This window comes from Xenopus laevis, chromosome 3L (assembly GCF_017654675.1).
Source record: "Xenopus laevis strain J_2021 chromosome 3L, Xenopus_laevis_v10.1, whole genome shotgun sequence".
Classification (NCBI taxonomy): Eukaryota; Metazoa; Chordata; class Amphibia; order Anura; family Pipidae; genus Xenopus; species Xenopus laevis.
In genome coordinates this window covers 109,413,004-109,435,877 of record NC_054375.1, presented here as the reverse complement: position 1 = coordinate 109,435,877, position 22,874 = coordinate 109,413,004, and the positions used below count along the sequence as shown (strand labels likewise).

Below are 22,874 nucleotides of genomic sequence, written 5' to 3'. Positions count from 1 at the left end.
ATAATTTACATATGCAAATTAGGGTTCACATTCAGTGCTTAGTGATGTCATCAGTTATAATCGGTGATTACTGTACTTTTGTACCCCCTGTTGTAAAATATGAGGATATTAGAAGTCACCTTGAAGTTCCATGAACTCCTTGGTGACATAATATCATTAGATTTTTCAACAGTATTTACTTCCACAATGTTTAACTATTTCTACCCTGATTCACATTGACATTTCTGGTAGTCTACCTGCATCTAATCCTTTCCCTTTCCACCCACATTCTTACAACTTTTCATTAATTTTTTCCACCTTTACATTCTCATCCTTATTCCTCTTCCACTATTTCATGCTGCTCTTTTCACATTCTTTTATTTTTCTTCCATGTCTTCCTATGGTTCCATATATATTTTACTCCATTGACCCATTTTATAATTCCTTTAAGTATTTTCTTTGTTATTCTATCTGGATCCATTATTTTGCCTCCCTTTTATGCTAAACCCCTACTTCACTTTATTTCCTCCATAACTTCCAAGTTTCATCACACAAGCATTTCCATACATTTCAATATACTCTCAACTGCCCCATTTCCCTACCTAAAGCTCCCCATAGACGCGATGATTCTTCTTGCCGAACTACTGATTTTAGGGAAGTCCAACCGATCCTTCGAAATTATCATGCAGTTAGTGGGATTCGAACGATCGTACATCTTACGATTTTTCGGCCAACATCTGTCAGGAAATTGATCGGCCAGGTCAAAAAATCTTTGTCGGTCCCAGTGCAATCTATCTATGTTTGTAGGGCCAAGCAAGCAGCTCCCCTTTGTTTTCCTGGTAAATTGGTCTTTTTAGTTGATGGTCCATTCGTACGATCGTTCAGAGAAAATCTTGGTCTCACCATGAGGATCGGATCTTTTAAAAATCTCAACATCTATGGCCAGCTTAATTCCCACTCCTTCTCTTTCACTTCCTGAATATCCATACATTTAGAGCAGATTATACTAATCAAGTATCTGGCTGCTGTTGTCACTACTAAAAACTGGTCCAATTTACATTTTAGTTCCATCTCACTCCTGTTGTCTGCAGTTCAATCATTTCCTATTCCATGCCATTTTTGCCTTACCTAAGTTATCATGGTATCAATAGTATTTGAATTATTTGTGAAGTATTCTGTTCAGTATTCTTTGACAGTATGCTACTGTATATCTATACTGTATAGTGTGTGTTTCATTGCCCAGCAAACTTACTTTTGCTTAACTAGAAAAACAGGTGAGTAGAAACATTTATTGACAGTAACAGCAAGTAGTACATGGTTTCAGCTTAATCACAGAATAGGCTTGTCAGGTGTTAGAAGCCACCCAAAATGTTTTGTTTACTTACGGCCAACAGGGTTTTGTCAAGTTTGACAGCACTCAGTCTGAACTAGATGGATTGGCTGAGTTTGAACTAGATGGTACTAATATACATTACATTATGCTCAGTATCACCAACCTCTAGCTCACGCATAACTAATGGGTTGTCTCTTTCAGATATTGATGAATGTGCATTAAACAGGCTGCTCTGTGATAACGGACAGTGTCGGAATACCCCAGGAAGTTTCTCTTGCTCCTGCCCTAATGGATTTGTCTATAAACCTGACCTTAAAACGTGTGAAGGTAAGAGATTCCTGACTAAATATTTCCTGAAAAAAGTGCTAAAAGCCAAACAGTTACATTAAGGGGCAGATTTATCAAGGGTCGAAGTGAAAATTCGAATTGGGTTGATCCCATTCACCAAAGTTTTAAAAATTAGATTTTTATAATAAATTGCAGTTGGTCGAATTTTAGATGAAATTCGAGTTCATGGGAGTTTATGGGAGTTTTTCAAAACTCCCATGAACTCTAAATTCTACCCTTGATAAATCTGCCCCCATGTGATAAATGTCAGAAAGTATATGCTGAGTAGTGTAGTAGTTCTAGCCTTGTGTTCATTAATGTTAAAAGATTTAAGGGGCAATCTTAATTTAACAAGAACATTGGTTCCTCTGTGTATCTGTGTTTATAATACCAGGAGTGCTTAGCTCCAGCTCTCAAAGATGGCAACGAGCCCATATTACAAGAGTGGCCGGATTTAATAATTTAGTTTTGGCACCAGTGGCACACTGGAGAATACGGTTTTGTGAATCATGCATTAAAGATCATGTAGCGATTCCCTCAAGCAGAATCTCCCAAGTACAGTTCTCAAGAGCACACAAAAGACTAGGGCTGATATTCTGAAAGAGGGGGTGGAGTACCTCTGGTGCAAAGGGATTGCTCCATATTTATAAAAGAATATACTGTCAAATAAGTTAATAAGTTTCTGTTTAAAAAACAGCAATTTCCTTCAACCAGAATTACCTCTACTTCTAGACCTTGGTTTTTAATTCAGCCTAAATTTAGGTAAGGTTTATCAGTAAAAAGTCTAACTGATTGATTAAAGAGATACTTTGTTTACTTTTTAACCACACCAAATAGTTAACATGTGATTTCTTATTAACGAAAACACTATTTATAAATGGTTAGAATTAAAACTACTGAAGTTGAGCAGGCTTCATTAGACTTAAATCCAATCTACAGCAGGTTTAGTAAGACTTTAATCTAGCCGAAATGTTCTATTTATCACTGTTTAAGACTATATTTGTATCGTATTTCTTGTGGGGTCTTGGGGATTCTCTGAAAGAGAAGGCATTTGAGTCCACTTACCTTAATTACCCCTAACGAGACTCTAAAATTGAGAAGCCCCAACATTTCTGACCAGTAAATGGAGATTGAAATGGTAATTTCATGGATTGAAAGAAAGGGGAACTTTTCATTTTGTAAAAGTATGAATGTATTATATTTCTCTGTTAATACTGTAAACCCTATCCGCCAACCTGAGAAATTTCACTTTTTTGCAGGAGCAGTTTAACATTTTTTTTTTTTACAATTATTGGATAGGTTAGACATTAATTCAATAGCATTGTGATTTTAAATTAAGAAAGGAATAGAAAAAAACACGTCAATGGAGCTAATGCATTGTTACAACAAAGGCAGAGATTGCTCCAGGTCTAGTACTTCATAGCAATCATTAAATGCTTTTCTTAGGAAACACTTTTCCAAAGTAATGAAACCAAGCAAGGGATGCGTCTATGGAAATGACCAGAGCTAAATAGTGAGGACTTCCATATGGGGTTTACTTTATATTCATACATTTGTAACCATAATCTTTGTTTAAAAACAAATATATACTTGAAAATAATGTATAATTAATAAAAACAGGTTCTGCACGTTTGAAGTCATTTTGACTAGATCATACTTCTTCAAGAGCACAGAGACCTGTGGCAATTAGCAAAGAACAGAACGCAGTGGGCAAAGTACAAAAACATGGCCAATGGTGGCCATTTTTTGCACTTTGCACACTGTGTTCTATTTTATAAATTACCTAATGTCTTGATGGTAAATAAGCTGCATAGTTGTAAAACAATCCTATTGTATTTATTTAGGGGTAACTTATCAAAGGTCGAGTTGTGTTTTCCCATAAAAAAAATCCAATTTTTCATAGGTAACTCAATTTTTGTCGAGATTTTTTATGCTCCGAAGCTGCAAAAAGATAGAATCTGAAAATGCTCTAGATAAAACCTGTCGTGGTCATGTAGAACCATTTTAAGATGTTTTAACCTTCATGATTTTCGGTGGTTTGTGCTCGAATACTCAATTTGAGCTATTCGAGCTCGAGTCTTTTTCTGCAGATAACTTGATCAATTAGAGTATTTGAGTTTTCTCCCCGATTGCATTAATTTGAGTTTTTTACATTCAAGTGTCTTCATAAATAAGCAAACATTTGAGTTGTGAGTTTATTTGAGGTAGAAAAAAACTCACAAACACAGCCTTTGATAAATAACCCCTGTAATGTTTAAATGTTGTTTTTGCAGACTTAAGGTATAGTGATCCATATTACAAACAAAAACCTTATACAAAAATTCCCAGGTCCCAAGAATTCCAGATAAAAGATCCTATACCTGTCCTTAATTAGCCTTCGAGTGCTTCCATAAACCCCTTTGTATCAATCAAATATTTACTTTAAAACGGGGGTCACTTTGGACCGGTTGCAATGGAACTGGAGCATAAATATCTGTACTTTCATTACTGCTGTGTTTTTTCATTGTGCAACTGTCATCCTTGTAACTGCTGCAGCTATTTCAATTAGCAGTTAAACATCCTAATTGACAGGGCAATAGCTTGTTCTGTTTCTTGTGCCTGACCAGAATTTATTTTGTTCTCTTTCTGTTACACCATGTGTTTCTTTATTTATAATGTATCATTATGTTGGGAGACACTGTAAATAATTAGCCTATTGTGTTAGCTTTTTCCATGTGGCAGACAGTAGCAATACATATATAATTTTTACCATATGTGGTTTGTGGCGCTTCTTAGTTGAAGTGGCCTGTATCAGTCTAGATTCCTCTGAGTTTCTCATCAGCTCTGTATAAGAAAACAAATAAAAATAAAGCAATATTTCTACTTTTTTAGTGACATCTAAGAAGCAATGTATGCAGAAAAGTTCAACCATGTATACACACATTGATGTTGGTGCTGGCAACATCTTTACTGTCAGTATATGGGGGTTAGGCATTTAAAGGAATGGTAACAGTTTAATTATTTTACTTTTTGTTCAGGAGCTTTCCAGTTTGGAATTTCAGCAGCTATTTGTTTTCTAGGGTCCAAATTACTTTAGCAACAGGGAGTGTATTGAATGAGAAACTGGTATAGGAATAGGAGAGGGCTTGAATAGAAATATACGTAATAAAAAAAAGTACAAATAATAGTACAAATGTAGCCTTACAGAGCAATAGTTTTTTTGGCTGCTGGCTTCAGTGATCCCCATTTGAAAGCTGGTTAGAGTCAGAGAAGAAGAAAATATTTCAAAAATGATAACAATGAAGATCGTTTGAAAAGTTGCTTAAAATTGGAAATACTATAACATACTAAAAGTTAATTTAAAGGCAAACCACTCCTTTAAGGCAGGTAACTTTATACCAGAGATGTAATCTCTTGAAAACTATCTTCTATTTACATTATATAGGTTCTTCTATGTACAGATAACTTGCTGATCACCTAACATGAAGTACTATTAGTCAGTAAAATGCCATTCAATTTTGTCATTTTAGATATTGATGAATGTGAGTCCAACCCCTGCATTAATGGACTATGCCGCAATATCCCAGGCTCCTTTGTGTGTGAATGTCCCACTGGAAGTACCCTGGATAAGACAAAGATAATCTGCATTGGTGAGAACATAAGTGTACACGCGCATTCATATGTGATCATTATATTATACGTACAAGAAAAAAGAATGCAAACATTATAATGCTTTTTGTTGCAGTGCAATTCTGAATAGCATTGTACTAAAATTTAATTTTCACAGTTAAAACAAAAAAAAAATAATTCAGATAAACATGTAAGTCAGTGTAATTATTGTAATACAGTGTTCTCTCTTTTAGGCTAAGGCCACACTAGGCGATAGCGCCGCGATTTGACTCGCGGCGACTTTTCGCCGCGACTTTTAAGCCGCAATCGCTGGGGAAACTTTTGCGCTGGCGTCTATGGGGAATCGCGAAAAATCGCCAGCGTAAAAACACACGTGGCGATCTTTTCTCTACTGTCGCTCGAAATTGCCTCGCTAGGCGATTTCGAGCGACAATAGAAAAAAGATCGCCGCGTGTGTTTTTACGCTGGCGATTCCCCATAGACGCCAGCGCAAAAGTTTCCCCAGCGATTGCGGCTTAAAAGTCGCGGCGAAAAGTCGCCGCGAGTCAAATCGCGGCGCTATCGCCTAGTGTGGCCTTAGCCTTAGGGCTACATCTCTATGCTAGTTAGACAAAATAAGATGGATTTAAATTTAGTGCGCATTAAAGCATTCAGCCAAGGCTGTATCATTTGATACTCCCTGACATGTTTTAGTTTTTTCAGCTGGCATGTCTAAACAATATTCAGTGGGTATATGTTTCCTATTAATCTTTCTCTGCATTAGTGGAGATCCTCTTCATATTTAACAATATCTCTTCCTATGTGATTTACAGAAACCATAAAAGCAACCTGTTGGCAAAACATTGTGAATGGAAGGTGCGAGATCAACATTAATGGTGGGACTCTGAGATCTCAGTGTTGTGCCACACTAGGAGCCGCTTGGGGAAGTCCCTGCATGCCCTGTGAGGCAGGTAATTATAACTGAGTGGCCAAGTTAAAAGGCATATACATGGGTGTTTACTAGTGTTATTTAAATAAGATTGTATATAGTCTTTTTTTTGTTCGATATAAGAACTGTGAATAAAACAATTTCTCACGTTCTGTCTAAAGCTAACAAGGTATATATTCAAACCACACAATAGTCTAATTATAATATAAAAATTAACTGTCTGAAACTGTATGCACAAGAAATATTGCAAACCACTACTAGAAACAAGGGTGGTGGATGTTAGTGTTTGTAGCTAACAGGAGTCAATGACATGCCAAAGTCAGCCTAACAACATCCCAGAAAGCTCCAAATCTATAAACACAAATATGTGATAACTAAAACTACTGGCGTATGTGCCTTCAGTGCAGCAACTCTTTTTGATGCCTCTTTTTAGACTAATTATCACTGCAGTGAGTTCAATTATGATCTCAGTGATCCAATCTCATGTTCCCTTGCGGTATGGTTCGCAAAAAGGTCAAGTATATATTTGCCAAATGATAGCTGCAATAAGATGTCCCAAATATTACTGGGGCTGCACTGCTGTACTTTTGTAAATAAAAAAATGATTCATTAGGCCAGCATAGCAAGATTACTATATTTTTTTCCTATTATTTTGCATTAGTTTTAACCATAATTATTTCATTTCACTGATTTGTCAGTTTCTACATCCATCGTATTGTTTATGTTTCCTCCACAGATGCCGTCTGTGCAAAAGGCTTTGCCCGGTCCAAAGGCACAACCTGTGAAGGTAGTGTGACGTATGCTCAAAGCTAAATACAGGTCATGTTTCTGGCTATGCCTCATAAGTAATTTTTAGCTGGCAAATGCCTACAAATACATCAAATTATACCTAATGGGGCAGGCTTGACTCCAGTAGTCTTATGTACTTTGGCCACTTAGAAGCACTGAAACCTGCTTTCAGTCTGATAAAACTCATCAGCTATAATATGCCTTATCTGGCTTAACTCATTACATTGAAATACACCAAGCTCTAAAAAAAACTATAATTTGGCAGAGTGTATACTTAAGTTACAGGGATAGTATCCTGACCAATACTTGATTGAAAATAAACAGTGGAACGTGGGACCTTAGTGAGTAAAAGTCTTAAATATTGCTTAGTGTATCCAAACAAGCATTCTGTCATTGTTTGTGCTAATTTGTTCACCACTTCACTGAAATTTTTTTCAATTCAAATATATTACTGATATTTGAATACTGTATAACTGGATCCAAAATGTACTAATATATAGATACATAGATAGAAGCGCCCTATGTCCATATGTTTTACATAAGGAAACTCAGGAAACCAAATTATACCCCATACTATATCAATGCAGAGAGAAACATTATGAAACAAAATTCCTGTCATGTTCCTGTACATTGTTTTTTACATTGTGATATATTGGACAAGGCTGGGGCATCAATGGCCAGCAAGATTCTGACACACTTAGAAAATGCTCTTCCCACATGTCGAGTCTCCAGTGGAACTTATTTTGTACATTTGAGGCTCCCTCCCAATGACCCAACACTTTGGCATATATCTTTGTCCTATGTTCCCAATGACTAACCTGCACACGCCTTGGAGCAAGCTTTCCAAAATCAACACTAATAAAAAAAGGGTGGTCCTGTCTATTTTATATTTCTAATTAGCACTATGCAGGAAACTCATTTCTGTGACAATGTCCCTGTCCAGATGAGAATTCTATTATCATAATGAAGGATGCCTGAATAGCAATAGCTGTGCCAAGCTAGTGTCAAGAAAAATTATCATCCTCTTCACTTCTACCCATCTGCTTCAACAATACTTCAATGATAGTGTTGATTTTCATAATTAACTAAATACTTATAAACTGCAGAAATTAATATTTGTGCAAATGCATCTACATGGAAGTGGGCAGTGTTTTGGCCTACAGCTTGATATGTTCAGTATATTGTACATTATCTGAGTCAAGTCTTATTCGTACCATGGGAATCAAACGGATTTAAGTTAACTTGATAAATTGAATTAGTTTTGCCTTCTCAATGCTAAGATTGTGTTTACTTTGGATGCAGATGTTAATGAGTGTGATGTATTTCCTGGATTGTGCACTAATGGCCACTGTGTTAACACAATGGGATCCTTTGTCTGTCAATGCTCAAGTGGAATGACGCTGGATGCTTCGAAGCGCACGTGTCTTGGTAAGGTTTCATTTGACCACATAAGGAATATATCTATTGTAACTTTTTACAAAATATTATCTCCTGGGTAACAGAATTTTGCTCCAGTTGTTTTCACAGAATGTATATGTACATGAAATATTGTGATTACTTTATAAACAAGCCTACCAAACTATACTGGTTCCACCCTCTCAGTTTCATGTTTAATGTAATGTAGCACAATGAGTAGAAGGTGGGTGGGTACTCCTGGCTTGTCAAAATTAAGCAAACCAAGTCAGGAGGTCAAATTCATGAAATTATGGCATAAAATGACCATAGTAAATATTATTTAAATTGCATTATTTTTCAAATTCTCCAAACCGATAAGAGTGAGTTGTATATTGTTTTGGTAAGCAAATCTTTATCATTTCAGACATCCGCCTGGAGATCTGCTACCTAAAACATGAAGACGAAGAATGCAGTGCACAAATTGCTGGTCGGCACAGGATGGATGCATGTTGCTGTTCTGTGGGTGCTGCTTGGGGCCCTGACTGTGACGAGTGCCCTGACAAAGGAACACCTGAGTTTGAGACTTTATGCCCAAGGGGACCAGGCTTTGCTTCTAAGGAGATATCACCTGGAAAAACATTCTCTAAAGGTAAATTATTTTATGGGGTGCTTTTTATTTTATCAAGTCATTGGATCCTCCTTTGGGTGCTCTGCAACCTATATACTAACACTGGCCATTAGAAAATAGATGTGAATTCTTGCAACAGGTTAAGAAACCAGTTAACCAGTTCAAATGTTGTATAATCATAGTGAGGCTTTCCTTATGGTATTATATATTTATTTGGCTTATGGTACTGCTTTAATATCCTAGTATGACAAAGCATCAGTTTGGTACTTCTGTTTCCATTCTTGCAGATATCAACGAATGCAGAATGATCCCGAGCTTGTGCAAGTATGGGAAGTGTAAAAACACCATAGGCAGTTTCAAGTGTAGGTGTGACAGTGGGTTTGCTCTTGATCACGAGGAAAGAAACTGCACAGGTAAGATGCAATTTATACATTGCTTTTGGGTGATCACATATTTATGATTTGCTTATATTACAGGTGATATTAACATTGTTGGGTACTTTCAGATATTGATGAATGCCGAATATCCCCTGATGTCTGTGGACAGGGCAACTGCATTAACACTCCGGGAGATTTTGAATGTGACTGCTTTGAAGGATATGAAAGTGGCTTTATGATGATGAAAAACTGTATGGGTAAGTACTACTATGCAGAATAGCCCTTGCAGTGTTAATACGATGGGCCAAACTGCTTCCCTGTGTCCTCCTTTGGTATGTAATTAAAGGTACAGTAGATTTTAGTGGAAAGGAATGATAATGATCAGTTCATGCTCTCCTGTTTAAGTCCCTGCCTCCCATGGCAACAAAAGGCTGTCTCTCTGCCTTCCTTTGGAACATAGCGTGCTGCTGGATTGCTCTGGCAGATACATAGGGAGATTTTACGACCTGCTGGTAAAATATGTTCACTCTCACAAGTGCAATTTCTCACTGTACTTTGTTCAGATTCTCTCTCTCTACTGCATGCATTACCCATTTCTACAAGTTATACATCTCATTTTTGAAATTAATATTTTGAATGTAATTATATTTCTTTTTATTTATCTATTCACTATCACTTTTTTTTTTTAAATCTAACAATTATATTTTCTCTTTGTTTTAGATATTGATGAATGTGAGAGAAACCCCCTGTTGTGCCGTGGTGGTCTCTGCCTGAATACTGAAGGAAGCTTTAAATGCGAATGCCCTCCTGGGCATGAAGTGGCCCCAGATAATTCTGCATGTATTGGTTAGTAAATGAGATTTACATTGTTACATAGAGTGTACACCTTTGTAGATGTATTCCTAACCCAGTAGTTAGTACTTTAATCCACATATATGGCCTGACATAGTGCTCTCTTTCTTTTTGTAGATATCAATGAATGTGAGCTCAGTACTGATCTCTGCAGACATGGCAGATGTATAAACCTTATTGGCAGATACCAGTGCGCCTGTGAACCCGGATATCAGTTAACACCAGATAAACTTTCCTGTGTTGGTAAGTGTGCTTTACTACAGATGCATATTTTTAACATGGGTAGGGAACTGTATGGATAAAGATACCTCCAATGTATTATTTCATTACCCTGAAACTAGCCAATGTGCACCAGAATCCCAGACGAAACGTAGCAGCATTAGGCAAAATATGTGGTTATTTGTCAATATGCACATGTTCATGTCCTTATCTCTAAACATCAATGTAACTGAATCATCAGGGACTATTTTGGGGACTTCGGCCCCCTCTCCCACTCCACGCTTAAAAATCAGCGTCGGAGCAGGTCAAAGTTAGTATCGCTTGTGCATTGATCCTAATAGCACTCTCTGCACTAGCAGAGCCAAATTTCTGGGTTAAAACCTGGAAATTCGGCTCTTAAGAGTTGTTAAAAAGAGGCGGCTTTTTAACAACCCTTGTAACTGGCCGCTCGCTGCTGCCTAAGGCAAGGTTTCCACCTTGCCTCATGGCAGGAGCTGTCCTGAACTGAATACTCTACTTACAACAAGTTTTACTGATGCTGTCTATGAAAAAAAAGCATTTTGGCAACTTCAACTTCTATGCCTTCATGCATTTCTGTTTATTGTAAGGAAAATTCCTAGAATATAGCCACTCCTTGTGAGGAAAGTATGACATCTCGTAAATGTATTCCAGGCAGAGACTAGTCATGCGCCATTGCAGCAAAACTACCTTCATGTATTGTGCACGTGGGCTGTTTTTTTCTTCTATGTCAGATTTAGAAGACCCCAGTCTACATTTCCCAACAGTTAGTTAAGTTCACAACAGATGAAATAAGCCAGATCGCTTACCCTGTGGTGCTCTTTGTCTGTGGGAGCAGTAATTGACTCGTGTGGATTCATCCATACATGTTGAAAACAGTTGATAAAATTCTCATTTATGTGTATATATATAAACTATATGTAGCCACCACCTAATTGCATTTTAAGTTTAATAGCTGCAGGTGCCATTCCTTAGGTCTCATTGCTGTTGCTTATTTTAAATATGATCTTAAGCCTTGCTGTGCTGCATTGTTATTGAGTACAATTATCATACCTATCATATCATATCACTATCTGTGATGTACTGTTCTGGCACAAGTATTTTCAGAAAAAATCATATCTTTGATTTTCTTATTCTTTCTGTACTAAGACAGTCAAGGTCAACTGCTGATTCATTTCCCAGTGCCAACTCTGCCTATGTTAATGTACACTTTGATTATATGCAGTTAAGCAAATACTTTTAGTCTGGGTATAAAGATTAGTCTTTTATATGAACATTTGAAACTAGAAACTAGATGTCATAAGGCTTAATGGCTCATACAGTTTTTTGTGCTTACTTCAAAAACTATCATTACACTGTCCTGTCAATAATAACAGATGCTATAGTAAACAAGTGCTAACAATTTTTTATTTATGTTTTTCAGACACTAATGAGTGCGATTTCTTCAATGGAGGGTGTGACACCTTCTGCACCAACTCAGAAGGAAGCTATGAGTGCCACTGCAGAGACGGCTTTGCTCTAATGCCTGACCACCGAACATGTACTGGTAAGTTCCTTATTAGATCCTCAAAGGAAGAAATAATGGAACTGAAACCATCTCACTGGCCTCCTCCCTGTTTAAACTTCATATCCTGATAAGCAGGAAGATTGTCAGATTAATTCCCAAACAGCAGCTTAGCACATTCATCTCTTTTATAAATGGTTGCCACTTTGCCATAGGCTGAAAGGTAGATAGGGAGGCTGAACATGGCCACTGAGTAGTTATGTGTGAGTGGGGGTCTTAACTTATAATTGCTTCTGAGCCCTTCCATACAAAGAGCTGTTTCTCATATTTTTGGGTGACTTTCTGCAACAATTTAGTTAGTGTATATAAGTGGAAAACTATGGGTTTTTAAGATTGGGGGCATGTTTATTTATTTTACCTTTATTCCGTTTTTGCGGTGTTGACGTACATTATTATGTGGCATAAATAGTGGCATATCCATCTTGTGTTGGAGACTTTGATAAATATGTGCAGAATTATGGAACATACTCAGTTTACATAATTACATCTAAGTTTCCTCACCTCCATGGAGCATGTCTTAGTGGTACCAATATTTGTGCATATGTTGGATCATGAAGCAGGGCAAAGTAGGTCTAAGCCAAAAAAAGATGATACTTCCACAGAGTTCCAAAACCTGCCAAGTTTTGATTACTATCATTTTACAGCCAGTTAAATAATAATCATAATAATAGATAATCCCGTTATCTGTTAGCACTGGAGTGAAGAATGAAGAATAAGATTTATTTTGAGATATTTCCTTCACAAAACCGCTCACTGACCTATATTAGTGTGGGATGCAGCAGCTAATCTCTTTTGCAGCATCAAGCTATTCCCATAATAGAATATTTACCAAAGCCTAGATTTATTGTACTAATACTCAGAGCCTTTTTTCTCACTTTGCGATGGAATGCTGAAACAAGAGCAAAATAAGTCTCAAGTGGGCTATTTGCAATATCAGATGAGTGACGATGCCTAATTTATTTCCTCATTTATTGGAACAACTTGATGAGATATTTTAAAAAAAATTCTTGCATGACTTTGCATCATTTTTAGCCCATGCAACTATTATTATTTAATATTTATTAAGCAAAAAATATTCAGATTTAAATGTTTTATGTTAAATAAGAATTATGTAACCAGTGGTTGTATTATGAGTTAATGCTTTACAATTTTTTATTTATTGTTACGTTCAGTTTTTTATACATATGTTTTTGTTTAATTTTTAGTTTAGTTTTATAGTCATATTTGATTGAGACATTTTTATTTTATTCTGCCTGAGCAGTCTTGGCTGTGATATGCTTAATTTAGTTAGGTTGTGGTGAGTGAGGGTTTTGGGGATTTTGTGCATAAGTAAATGCAGATTATTGTGGGAGCTGCATGAATTGGAAAGCCAACTTTTGTTAAGACGGCAGCTTTGGGGTTGGCCAACTGGTTAGTTAGTAGTTAAGGAGAAAGTTGTTTAGAACGAAGATTGTTGGGGCAGAATACAAAGGGGAGAAGAATCTCTTTTTTAACAGCAGCATGACATATATAACAATATTTTACTGAAATACAAAAATGAGCAGATTTTTTTAAGGTTATTTAAGAAAAAATTTGAATGTCTAATAGTCGATTGAATAGTCCCAACCTGAAAATTCTAATCAAATTCAAATCGAGTTTTCCCTTTGAAAAAAACTCGAATGTTAGGAAGGCAATTAACATATTCAAATGGTTCAACTGACCTCTGATATTGACTTGTAAATGAATTCTGCAGGTTTTAGGTGTTGAATATTTGGATTAGAACCGTTTCCATGGTTGAGGGGTGATACATCTCACATTCAAATTTATATTCAAATCCGGGGATAAAAATTCGAATGTGTGAATTTTGACACCAAAAAACAATTAAAAAAATGCAAATTCTAATTAGAATGTAATATTTGACTATTAATAAATCTGCTCCAAAAAGTTGCATTAAACATGTTATTGTCATAGTCAGGGACTGTTAATGCATACTTTTTCCATTTTATTTGTACACATGAATATACATCTTTTCTTTTTGTATCTGTAGATTAAGTATTGTTCTCTTTTCTCTAGTTTTACATAGTTTTTTTCAGTTGTTCAATATGTTTACATTATGTCTCCTTAGATATTGATGAGTGTGAGAATAATCCAAATATTTGCGATGGAGGCCAGTGTACCAACATTCCTGGAGAATACAGGTGTTTGTGCTTCGAAGGATACATGGCATCAGATGATATGAAAACTTGCCTTGGTAAGTTTGTACACTATAATCCTATATTACTATTGAATGTACTGTGATGAACTGTGATTGCATGTGGGCCATCCAACACCTATGTCTCAAAGTAACATAGCATGCAGTAGATTTAGTTATATATATTAAATCAGGGATCCCCAACCTTTTTTACACGTGAGCCACATTCAAATGCAAAAAGAGTTGGGGAGCAACACAAGCATAAAAAGTCCCCGGGTTTGCCAAACAAGGGCTGTAATTGGTTATTTGGTAGCCTCTATGTGGACTGGCAGCCTACAGGAGGCTCTACTTGACACTGTACTTAGTATTTATGTGATTAAAACTTGTCTCCAAGCCTGGAATTCAAGAATAATCACCTGCTTTGAGGCCACTGAGAGCAACATCCAAGGGGTTGGAGAGCAACATGTTGCTCACGAGCTACTGGTTGGGGATCACTGTATTAAATGTTTACAGGGCTTTTGAAAAAAATATTATGTATCCTGGAATTTGCTCATAATTGAATAAATGGGATGTCTGTTTTTCATTCCCAGGTCATTAATTTGGGAATTTTAGGCTTACTGGCTTTGGAACTGACACATTGCCAGAGAATTCCCCCCTATCCCTTATCCATTTTCTCCTGGGATAAGTATTGTGCAATAGGCTGATAACACAAGCTTTCATTAGATGCTGGGCAGATTACTAGTACAGAAGTAGCTCTGTTTTATTTTAAAAATATGTGCATCATGCAGGATTATTGCAATGTAGGGATTGGAGAATTTTTTGCCTTGTTTCGCTGCAGAAATTACGCCATGGACTTGTATGGCGTCGTGCGTCAAAAAAAAGATGCGCGCCAAAACAATTTCGTTGTGTGTCTAAATTTTTTTGACGCCCATAGACTTTAGTGGGCGTCAGCGTCAATTCACCGGCAGCAAATTTTTGGCAAAGCGAAACGGGTCAAATTCGTCCATCCCTAATTGCAAGGTTTACTTAGAATGGACTGTATATTATTATTATTATTATTATTATTATTATGAAAAAGCATTTAGGAAGTCTGTACTGCAGAATTGTACAATATAAGGGGTATAACTCAAATAAAGGTGTTATATACAGATACTGACAGGTTATAGTTTGTATCTTAACTTTATAGTTATTTGTTATATAGTAATATAGACCTAGAGAAAGTTATGGCTCTGTGATTCCCTGACCTTTGATCAGTATGAAATGGCACTAGCAAAGCACAGATAGAAACCCAATATCTCAGGCTCATGTTAGTTTCAACATTTCATACTGGCCCCTTAAACTAGGCAATACATATAGATGTTTTCCTTTTTCCCCTTCCTTTGGTCTTCATTATCATTCAAACTGTTTTGTCTCTGTTATCTGGGCATACACAGGGTTGCTTTATAATTTCTGCTTTCATGACTTTGGGTTTCTTTCAGATGTCGATGAGTGTGAACTCCACTTGAACATCTGTCTTAGCGGAAGCTGTGAGAACACTAAAGGTTCATTCATCTGTCACTGTGATGCTGGTTATTCTGGCAAAAAAGGGCAAACTGGATGCACAGGTAATCTAAGGTTTATTCTTTGTTCCAAGAGCACATCTGTCTAACCATTCCATCATCCCGTGGTGTTTTGTCTTATTCCTATCAAGTATACCTGCCGGGTAATCAGCAGGTTGTCATAAATTAGAGTTAAAGAGCTAATATACTATATTAATCTCTTCCCCATAATAATGTAATAGATATTACAGCTACCTAAGTCACAAATGGGTAACCTCTTAGAAATGTTGTATCCTAGACTTAGATATTAGAAAAGCCTACATTGCCTAATTTAATGATAGTTTTTATTGGGTCTGTTTTTGGCTGCATTGATGTTTCATTTCCCCACACACACACAATTCTAGGATTCTTTAATCACCCCCACTGTATAACATGTTCTTTAAAATACTACTTAATAATAAAGCCCATGAAGCTTCCACCTTCCACATTTAGACTGTGTACCATTCTGCATTGTGGTTTCTTCTTTTCCAAATAAATTCTTCTTTCTAAATTTCAAGATCATTGACATAGTTGGAGGTTTTGACCAACATGACAGATGTTACATGACAGAATTTGTTATGGAACAATCCTAAAAAACCAACGGCAACTGCATAAACATTTATTTGATGCTTATAGACTTGTTTCCTGGGTCTGACTAAATCTCAGCACAGAAGGAATTTCTGTATACCCAACAGGGTTGATGGGACTGAGACAACTCTGTTACGAAACAAGTTAAAGGTAGCTCTATTAACTGCTGTTTCAGTCTACAAGTTTCTGTGCTAAGTACTAAAAGCATACTAAACATTTCTAATTTGGCACAATGGATCTTAATTACATGCAAGATGATCTAGATCCTAAATATTATTTGTTTTATTATAGAACTATACATTCAGTGTTTTTATATCTCATTCACTACAGCGCACAAAGTAATCAGCCAGCTCCCTTATAATCACTAGCTGAGGTTATATAAACCTGTGTTGCTGTTGACCTTCTAAAACCCAAATATCTAATGCATGGTAGGAAAGCAGAGCTTGTGCATCAAAGTAGTTTAGTTGCAAACTAAAGTTCATGAGGTATGTACCACTTCATAGATTTATGACATCTTCCTACATCAGCTGAATGATTCAACTGTTAGATCCCACTACTCCTCGTAGTGCAGAAATAATGATTGCCAGGTCCAAAGGGATCACAAGAGGATGATAATATTGAATGGAGCAGAACTGTAGCAGTCCCTTACATGGTGAAAGGCATATTAAAGTACATTACAAGGTGACAGAGGTATAAGACATTACAAGATGATAGGGACATTACAGTGCATTGTGAGATGATAGGGATACTATCAGACATTACATTACGAAAAGGTATATTACATTGCATTATAAGGTATATAATCAGATGTTGAAAGGTGAGACAGATATGACGATAGGGATATATCAGATGTAACAAGATAATTTGACTATTACAGCGCATTACAGGGTGATGGATCTATTATCAGACATTACACGATGTTATGGACATTATAAGTTGATAGTGCTGGTGCATTGGTCATGATACTAATACTGACTGGAGGTAATTTTATATAAAAATTACTAATTTAATCTTTAAAGTTTAACCACACAATATAATTATTTCTGTTATATGGAATTCTAGAAAATGCGGTGTGTTTTCTTGTTACAGTTAACTTATATTGCAGAGAGTACTGAACTCTGTGAATTATCATGTTCCATTCTGACTTAAAGGGGAAGCATACCTTAAAACACTCCCATATATTCAGCACAGTAAATAATAATATTCCCAATGTATCGTATGTCTTTTAGTGCTCCTTGGCTAACTGTACTGTATCAAAAGCACTATAATCACAATAAATGGAACAAGCTCAGCATGTTATCAATGCTAATCAGTATTATTTTCTTAATAAGTCTGTATTTATTTTAGAACAGTGCTAAACCTTTTACATGTAGTAGTTGAAGGTCCAAGGTCTAGATTTTATAAAAACATTGAAAGATGTCTAATGTTTTAGAACAGGGCTGTCCAACTGATGGCCCATGGGCTAAATGTGGTCCTCCAAGTGATTTGTATGGCCCCCAATCTGCTCAAGTGTTTTCTTCTAATGTGCTTCTAGGTCACCCCAAGGCATTCACATAGTCGTATTGCCCATTGACTCCCAGGTCTCATCTTTGTGCTCATACTCAGGCCTGGCAATAAAGGTACAGTTTACTATCAGCAGATTGGCCTTTGAGCAACTGTAAGGAAACCGAGAATGATGTAGAATACAAAATACACATTGACCTTTTCTGAATAGGACATAAAAAAAAAAATATATGTCTTTAGCAAGGGTCATTACTATACAGGTGAGGGGGCCTAAAAAGAAAAACCCATTGAATGAAAGTACAGGTGTGGGACCCGTTATCTGGAGACCCATTATCCAAAAAGCTCTGAATTACAGAATGCCCATCTCCCATAGACTCCATTTTATGCAAATAATCCAAATTTCCCTTTTCTCTGTAATAATAAAACAGTACCTTATACTTGATCCAAACTAGGATATAATTAATTCTTATTGGAAGCAAACCCGGCCTATTGGGTGTATTTAATTTTTAAACAATTTTTACATGATTTTCTTGGATAGAGATATAAATTACATAAAGATCTGTTAACCGGAAAACCTCAGGTCCCGAGTCCCATACCTGTATTATCAAGTATATTCAAAGCTTGAGTATTCATGCAATGATATAAATCATATTTATGACCAGATGTAAGGGTCACCACACCCCAAATAAAGTATTTTACTCAGGTTTTCCGTATATGCAAATCATATTCACTTACAGGTGTAGGTTATTTTCTATTATAAGTAAACACATCAGTAAAGTTTAGAAGCAGAATATTTGCATTCCTGTGTACTGTACAATTTTCGGACCCTTGAGGCAGTATCTTTGCCCACTGTGGGCCTGAAATCCAAAATTCTAAAAAATGTGTATTGTTTCATAATCACTTCATTGTTGTATCTTCTGTGTTCCATTAGAGTCTGTCTAAATATTTCAGCTCCCTTGTCACTATGGATTGTTTCCATTTTAACAAATAAACATGTTTTATTTCCCTAATCACTCAGCATCCACCCACTATCATGCAGAGCATTCCTGTCCCACACAGATGTTATTTTCTCCTTCTAAGTAGATTTGTGAGTAGAATGCAGACAAATGTGCTGCTCCTTGACCAGATTATATTACCCTAAGAACAGATGGATTGCCTGCAGTAATCAGAATGTAAAAACCATGAGAAAAATGCAAAACATGACAATGTACTGTACATCGGAGCAACACAAATTTAACAGTAAAATACTCCAGTAATCTTGCAGAATAAACTTCATATATTTCGATTATTCAAATGGCAGGCACAATGGTGCCTTGTGTTTGCCCTGCAGATGTTAAGTGATGCTCAAAATGTTGACTGTACTGGAAAATGGTTCTGCAGTTTTAATCTATAGAAAATTCAGAGATTCGTAGCGTGACACTGAAGTTAAAAACACTCCAGGTAACACGCAGGGATGTGCAATTAATGTAATAAGGATGAGCAGTGATTAGTGCCATCCAAATGTCATCTTAGAGCAACAAAACTGAGAGTGTTATAGTGCTGAGACGTGTTAGATTAGCATGCAAATACTCCTTGGATAATAAGGACATTTTTTGTTAATCTTGTAGCTTTAACTGTTTATTATGTATATACATGTATAGAATCTGTTGTCCAGGATCCAGTTATCCAGAAAGCTCTCAAATACAGGAAGATCACCCATAAGCTCAGTTTTAATTGAATAATTCAAAATTGAAAAACATATTTCCTTTTTAATAACAAAACAATACCTTGTACTTGATCCTAACTAAGATATAATTAATATCTTATTGGTGGGGAAACAGCCATTTCTTTTTAAATGTTTACATGATTTTTAACATACTTATAATATGGAGATCCAAATTACAGAAAGACTCCTTATCCAGAAAGCCCCAGGTCCCGAGCATTCTGGTTAACATGTCCCATGCCAGTATGTGTATAGCCCTAAATGTATTGCTATAGTTGACTTGCAGTTATGTAGCACTAATTTTAGTTTGCATATTTTGTAAATAAATCCCTAGAATATATATATTAATTTATAAAATGCTACACTTATATCTATATACTGTAAATGTCTGCCTTATTGGCCTGTTCAGCTGCTCCCCTGGTTTGAGCCTCTGAAGCAAACAGACATTTTGTACCAGTGATGGGCAACAGTACATTATAATTAAGGTGTAGAAAACCCTTTCATTTGTTGGCATTTACTGGTCCTTTATGGATCCACAACAAGCAATTACATTTTTACTTTCATTGTGGCCTGGGGAAATCTTTGCATTTATTATTACATCCCCCTAATGCTTATTACAACATTTTCTGAAAAATAGCTACCCCCCATCCCCATATCTACTGAATAGAAATTTGAATTGCGGTTAAATGTTAAATCTATGCTGTTCCCACTGGAGTTTTAGCTTTTATGACTGTATTGTGCTCACAATGCCAAGATTTGCATTGATACAGTTTTCCATGGGAAGAATTGTTTTGGATCAGTTCTATAAAAACATGCTATTCTGGTTTGGACAAAACCACAGAACAATTGAAGTAACAAAGATATGTATTACATTTTATAGTTGTAAAAATACATACAAAAATACAAAAACATTTCAAGTTTATTCAGTTCTGTGCCTGTCCTTATCAGAAGTAGTTTTAGTTACTTTGATGGTTCAAAGTGTTACTTACTCGCTACCTGTTGCTACTTATACCCATCCCACCAAATGATGACTTTAGTAGTAATATTAGCATAATGTCATTGTACAGCAGTAGCCTTGTAATAAGTAGCATTCATACAAAAAGCACACCTTTTCAACCAATTAGTCATACTTCTTTTAGGTTCTTTGGGGCAAATTTACTAACCTCCAAAAATTTGCCAGCGACGGCTTTGTTCAAAGTGCAACACTTCGCCAGGCGTAGATTCGCCAGGACAACGCTAATTCACTAAAATCCAAAGTTGCATCCAGGGTGCCGAACGCTGGCAAAGTTGCCTAATTTGCCAGCGTTTGCAGCGTTGCCTAATTTGCATATGACGGAAGTTAAAATTTAATGGACGTATATGTTGCAGCAAATACATTACACTACACAAGCCCGGGAAACCTTAATAAAAGAAAATAGAGTTGTTATATTGCCCTACACATGAGCCCAGTGTATAGTTTATGTGCCATATGTTAGGAAATGTAGGAGGAAGACATTTACCCCCAAAAAAAATGTATGCTCTTTTTATCACCCTGAAAAAAGGAAAAGACGCCAGTGTTTTTTGGGACTTAGAAAAATTTTCAGTTATTTTTTGAGCAATCCCTATCTCCTCTATTGCACTTCGCCTTGTTTGAGGTGGCAAAGGCAAGTCTGGCGCAAGAGGTAACGTTCAGTAAAATCCGCATCTTAGTGAATTTGCCATTCGCCAGAGTGCAAATTCGCCTGCCATTAGGGAGCGTAGTACCGCTAGAATTTATATTCTTCACTAGCGAAGTTACACCAGCGCCCGTAAATCGACGAAGTTCCGAAATGACGTCACGCTGGCGAATTTTCTCCAGCGTTAGTCACTTTGCCCTTTAGTAAATTCCGCTATTTGTGAGACTTGTAATGGGTTACAGCTATGGTATTTGGGGTGGCCAGTTTCAAGCCCTTTATTACATTTCTGCAATTTTTGGTAAAATTGCTTTAAATCACCTTAGAAACCTGGAAACCTTAAGGAACCGTAATACCAAAAAATTAAAGTGTTCTAAAGTAATTAAAATGTGTACTGTTCCATGCACTGATAAAACTGTCTGTTTGCTTCAGAAAGCCTATTATAGTTTATATAAACATAGTACTGTGTAGCCATGGGGGCAGTCATTCTAGGCTCAGGTTACATAGTAGATAATAGATCCAATCTGTAAAATACTATTGTATTCTATTACAGAGCTTATTGGTTATCTGTTAAGTAACCTATGCCTTTTCTCCAGTGGCGTAACTAGATATTGTAAACAGGTTGACCTGTTTTACCAATATTTATTGAAATTATATATGAATTAGGGCCTCATGGGGCCCCTATACTTCTTGGGCCCCCCTGCAGCCGTAGTGTCTACTTCCTCTATAGTTACGCCCCTGCTTTTCTCCTTTTCCAGCTTAAATGGCTGCCCCAAGGCTACACAGCAGTTTGTTTATATAAACTATAGTAGTCTTTCTAAAGCAATCACATTACTTTTACCAATGCAGGGCAATAGTACATTATATTTTAATTATTTTAAAATGCTTTAATTTTTTTCGGTGTTACTGTTCCTTTAAGTCACCTTAGAAATCTGTGTTATATGGATGCTTTTCTTAATGGGCGTACATTGTGACAGTGACAGAGCAACCTCCTTGTTCTTCCATTCTAAATAATTCTAAAATTAATAAGTCCCCCCCAAAAAAAATAAAAAAATAAAAAAAAAATAAGTCCCCCCCAATTTACAGTTAAGATTCTCATACTGATGAGCATTTTTCACTTTCCATAATCTGCATAACGTGCCTAATATCTGTTTCTCAGGCTTTATAAAGCTGTGTGGGAAAAGGCGGACACTTGCACGTCAGTACAAAAGATCAGAGAAACAACTCTAATATGTATGAATTTCCATTTCTGGCAGTGGCCCTAATTACACCTACTGGGGCACATGCTGGGACCAAATGCTTAACATATTGTAATAATTAAATATTATTGAAAACACAAGAAATCTGTCGATACTTGTATGGTTGCTATTTGTGTACTGCCTGCTAAGTAAACTTACATTCTTTGGCTGTATGTGTAAATTAAACTTGTTATATGTGAGTGTGAAAATGCCTAAATTCTGTACATTGATATATTTAGTTCTTCTGCTCTGTTCGTTGAGAGTTTAAATCCATATTAAGTTTCCCTCGTTCTCTACTTGTATGACAAATCTTATACCACAGAAATATAAGCCATATCATATAATATTAAGATCTAATGAAATACTGGGTTGGACAAGCTACATTGTGAAGGGCAAAAGCATGCACCCCACAAGGATCAGGCATAT

The 22,874-nt window shown here is 36.3% G+C and overlaps 1 protein-coding gene across 1 annotated transcript in view; it reads left to right on the top strand.

Annotated features, from left to right (window-relative positions):
- The window catches only part of fbn1.L (fibrillin 1 L homeolog), a 130,362-nt gene that overhangs the window by 68,053 nt on the left and 39,435 nt on the right, over positions 1 to 22,874 (top strand). The window contains exons 20-32 of the mRNA XM_018253093.2: positions 1,514 to 1,639; positions 5,149 to 5,268; positions 6,061 to 6,198; positions 6,913 to 6,963; positions 8,268 to 8,393; positions 8,785 to 9,009; positions 9,276 to 9,401; positions 9,494 to 9,622; positions 10,086 to 10,211; positions 10,335 to 10,460; positions 11,878 to 12,000; positions 14,123 to 14,248; positions 15,667 to 15,792. Of these exons, the coding sequence (XP_018108582.1) occupies positions 1,514 to 1,639; positions 5,149 to 5,268; positions 6,061 to 6,198; positions 6,913 to 6,963; positions 8,268 to 8,393; positions 8,785 to 9,009; positions 9,276 to 9,401; positions 9,494 to 9,622; positions 10,086 to 10,211; positions 10,335 to 10,460; positions 11,878 to 12,000; positions 14,123 to 14,248; positions 15,667 to 15,792 (1,668 nt within the window). The remainder of the gene's footprint in view (positions 1 to 1,513; positions 1,640 to 5,148; positions 5,269 to 6,060; positions 6,199 to 6,912; positions 6,964 to 8,267; positions 8,394 to 8,784; positions 9,010 to 9,275; positions 9,402 to 9,493; positions 9,623 to 10,085; positions 10,212 to 10,334; positions 10,461 to 11,877; positions 12,001 to 14,122; positions 14,249 to 15,666; positions 15,793 to 22,874) is intronic.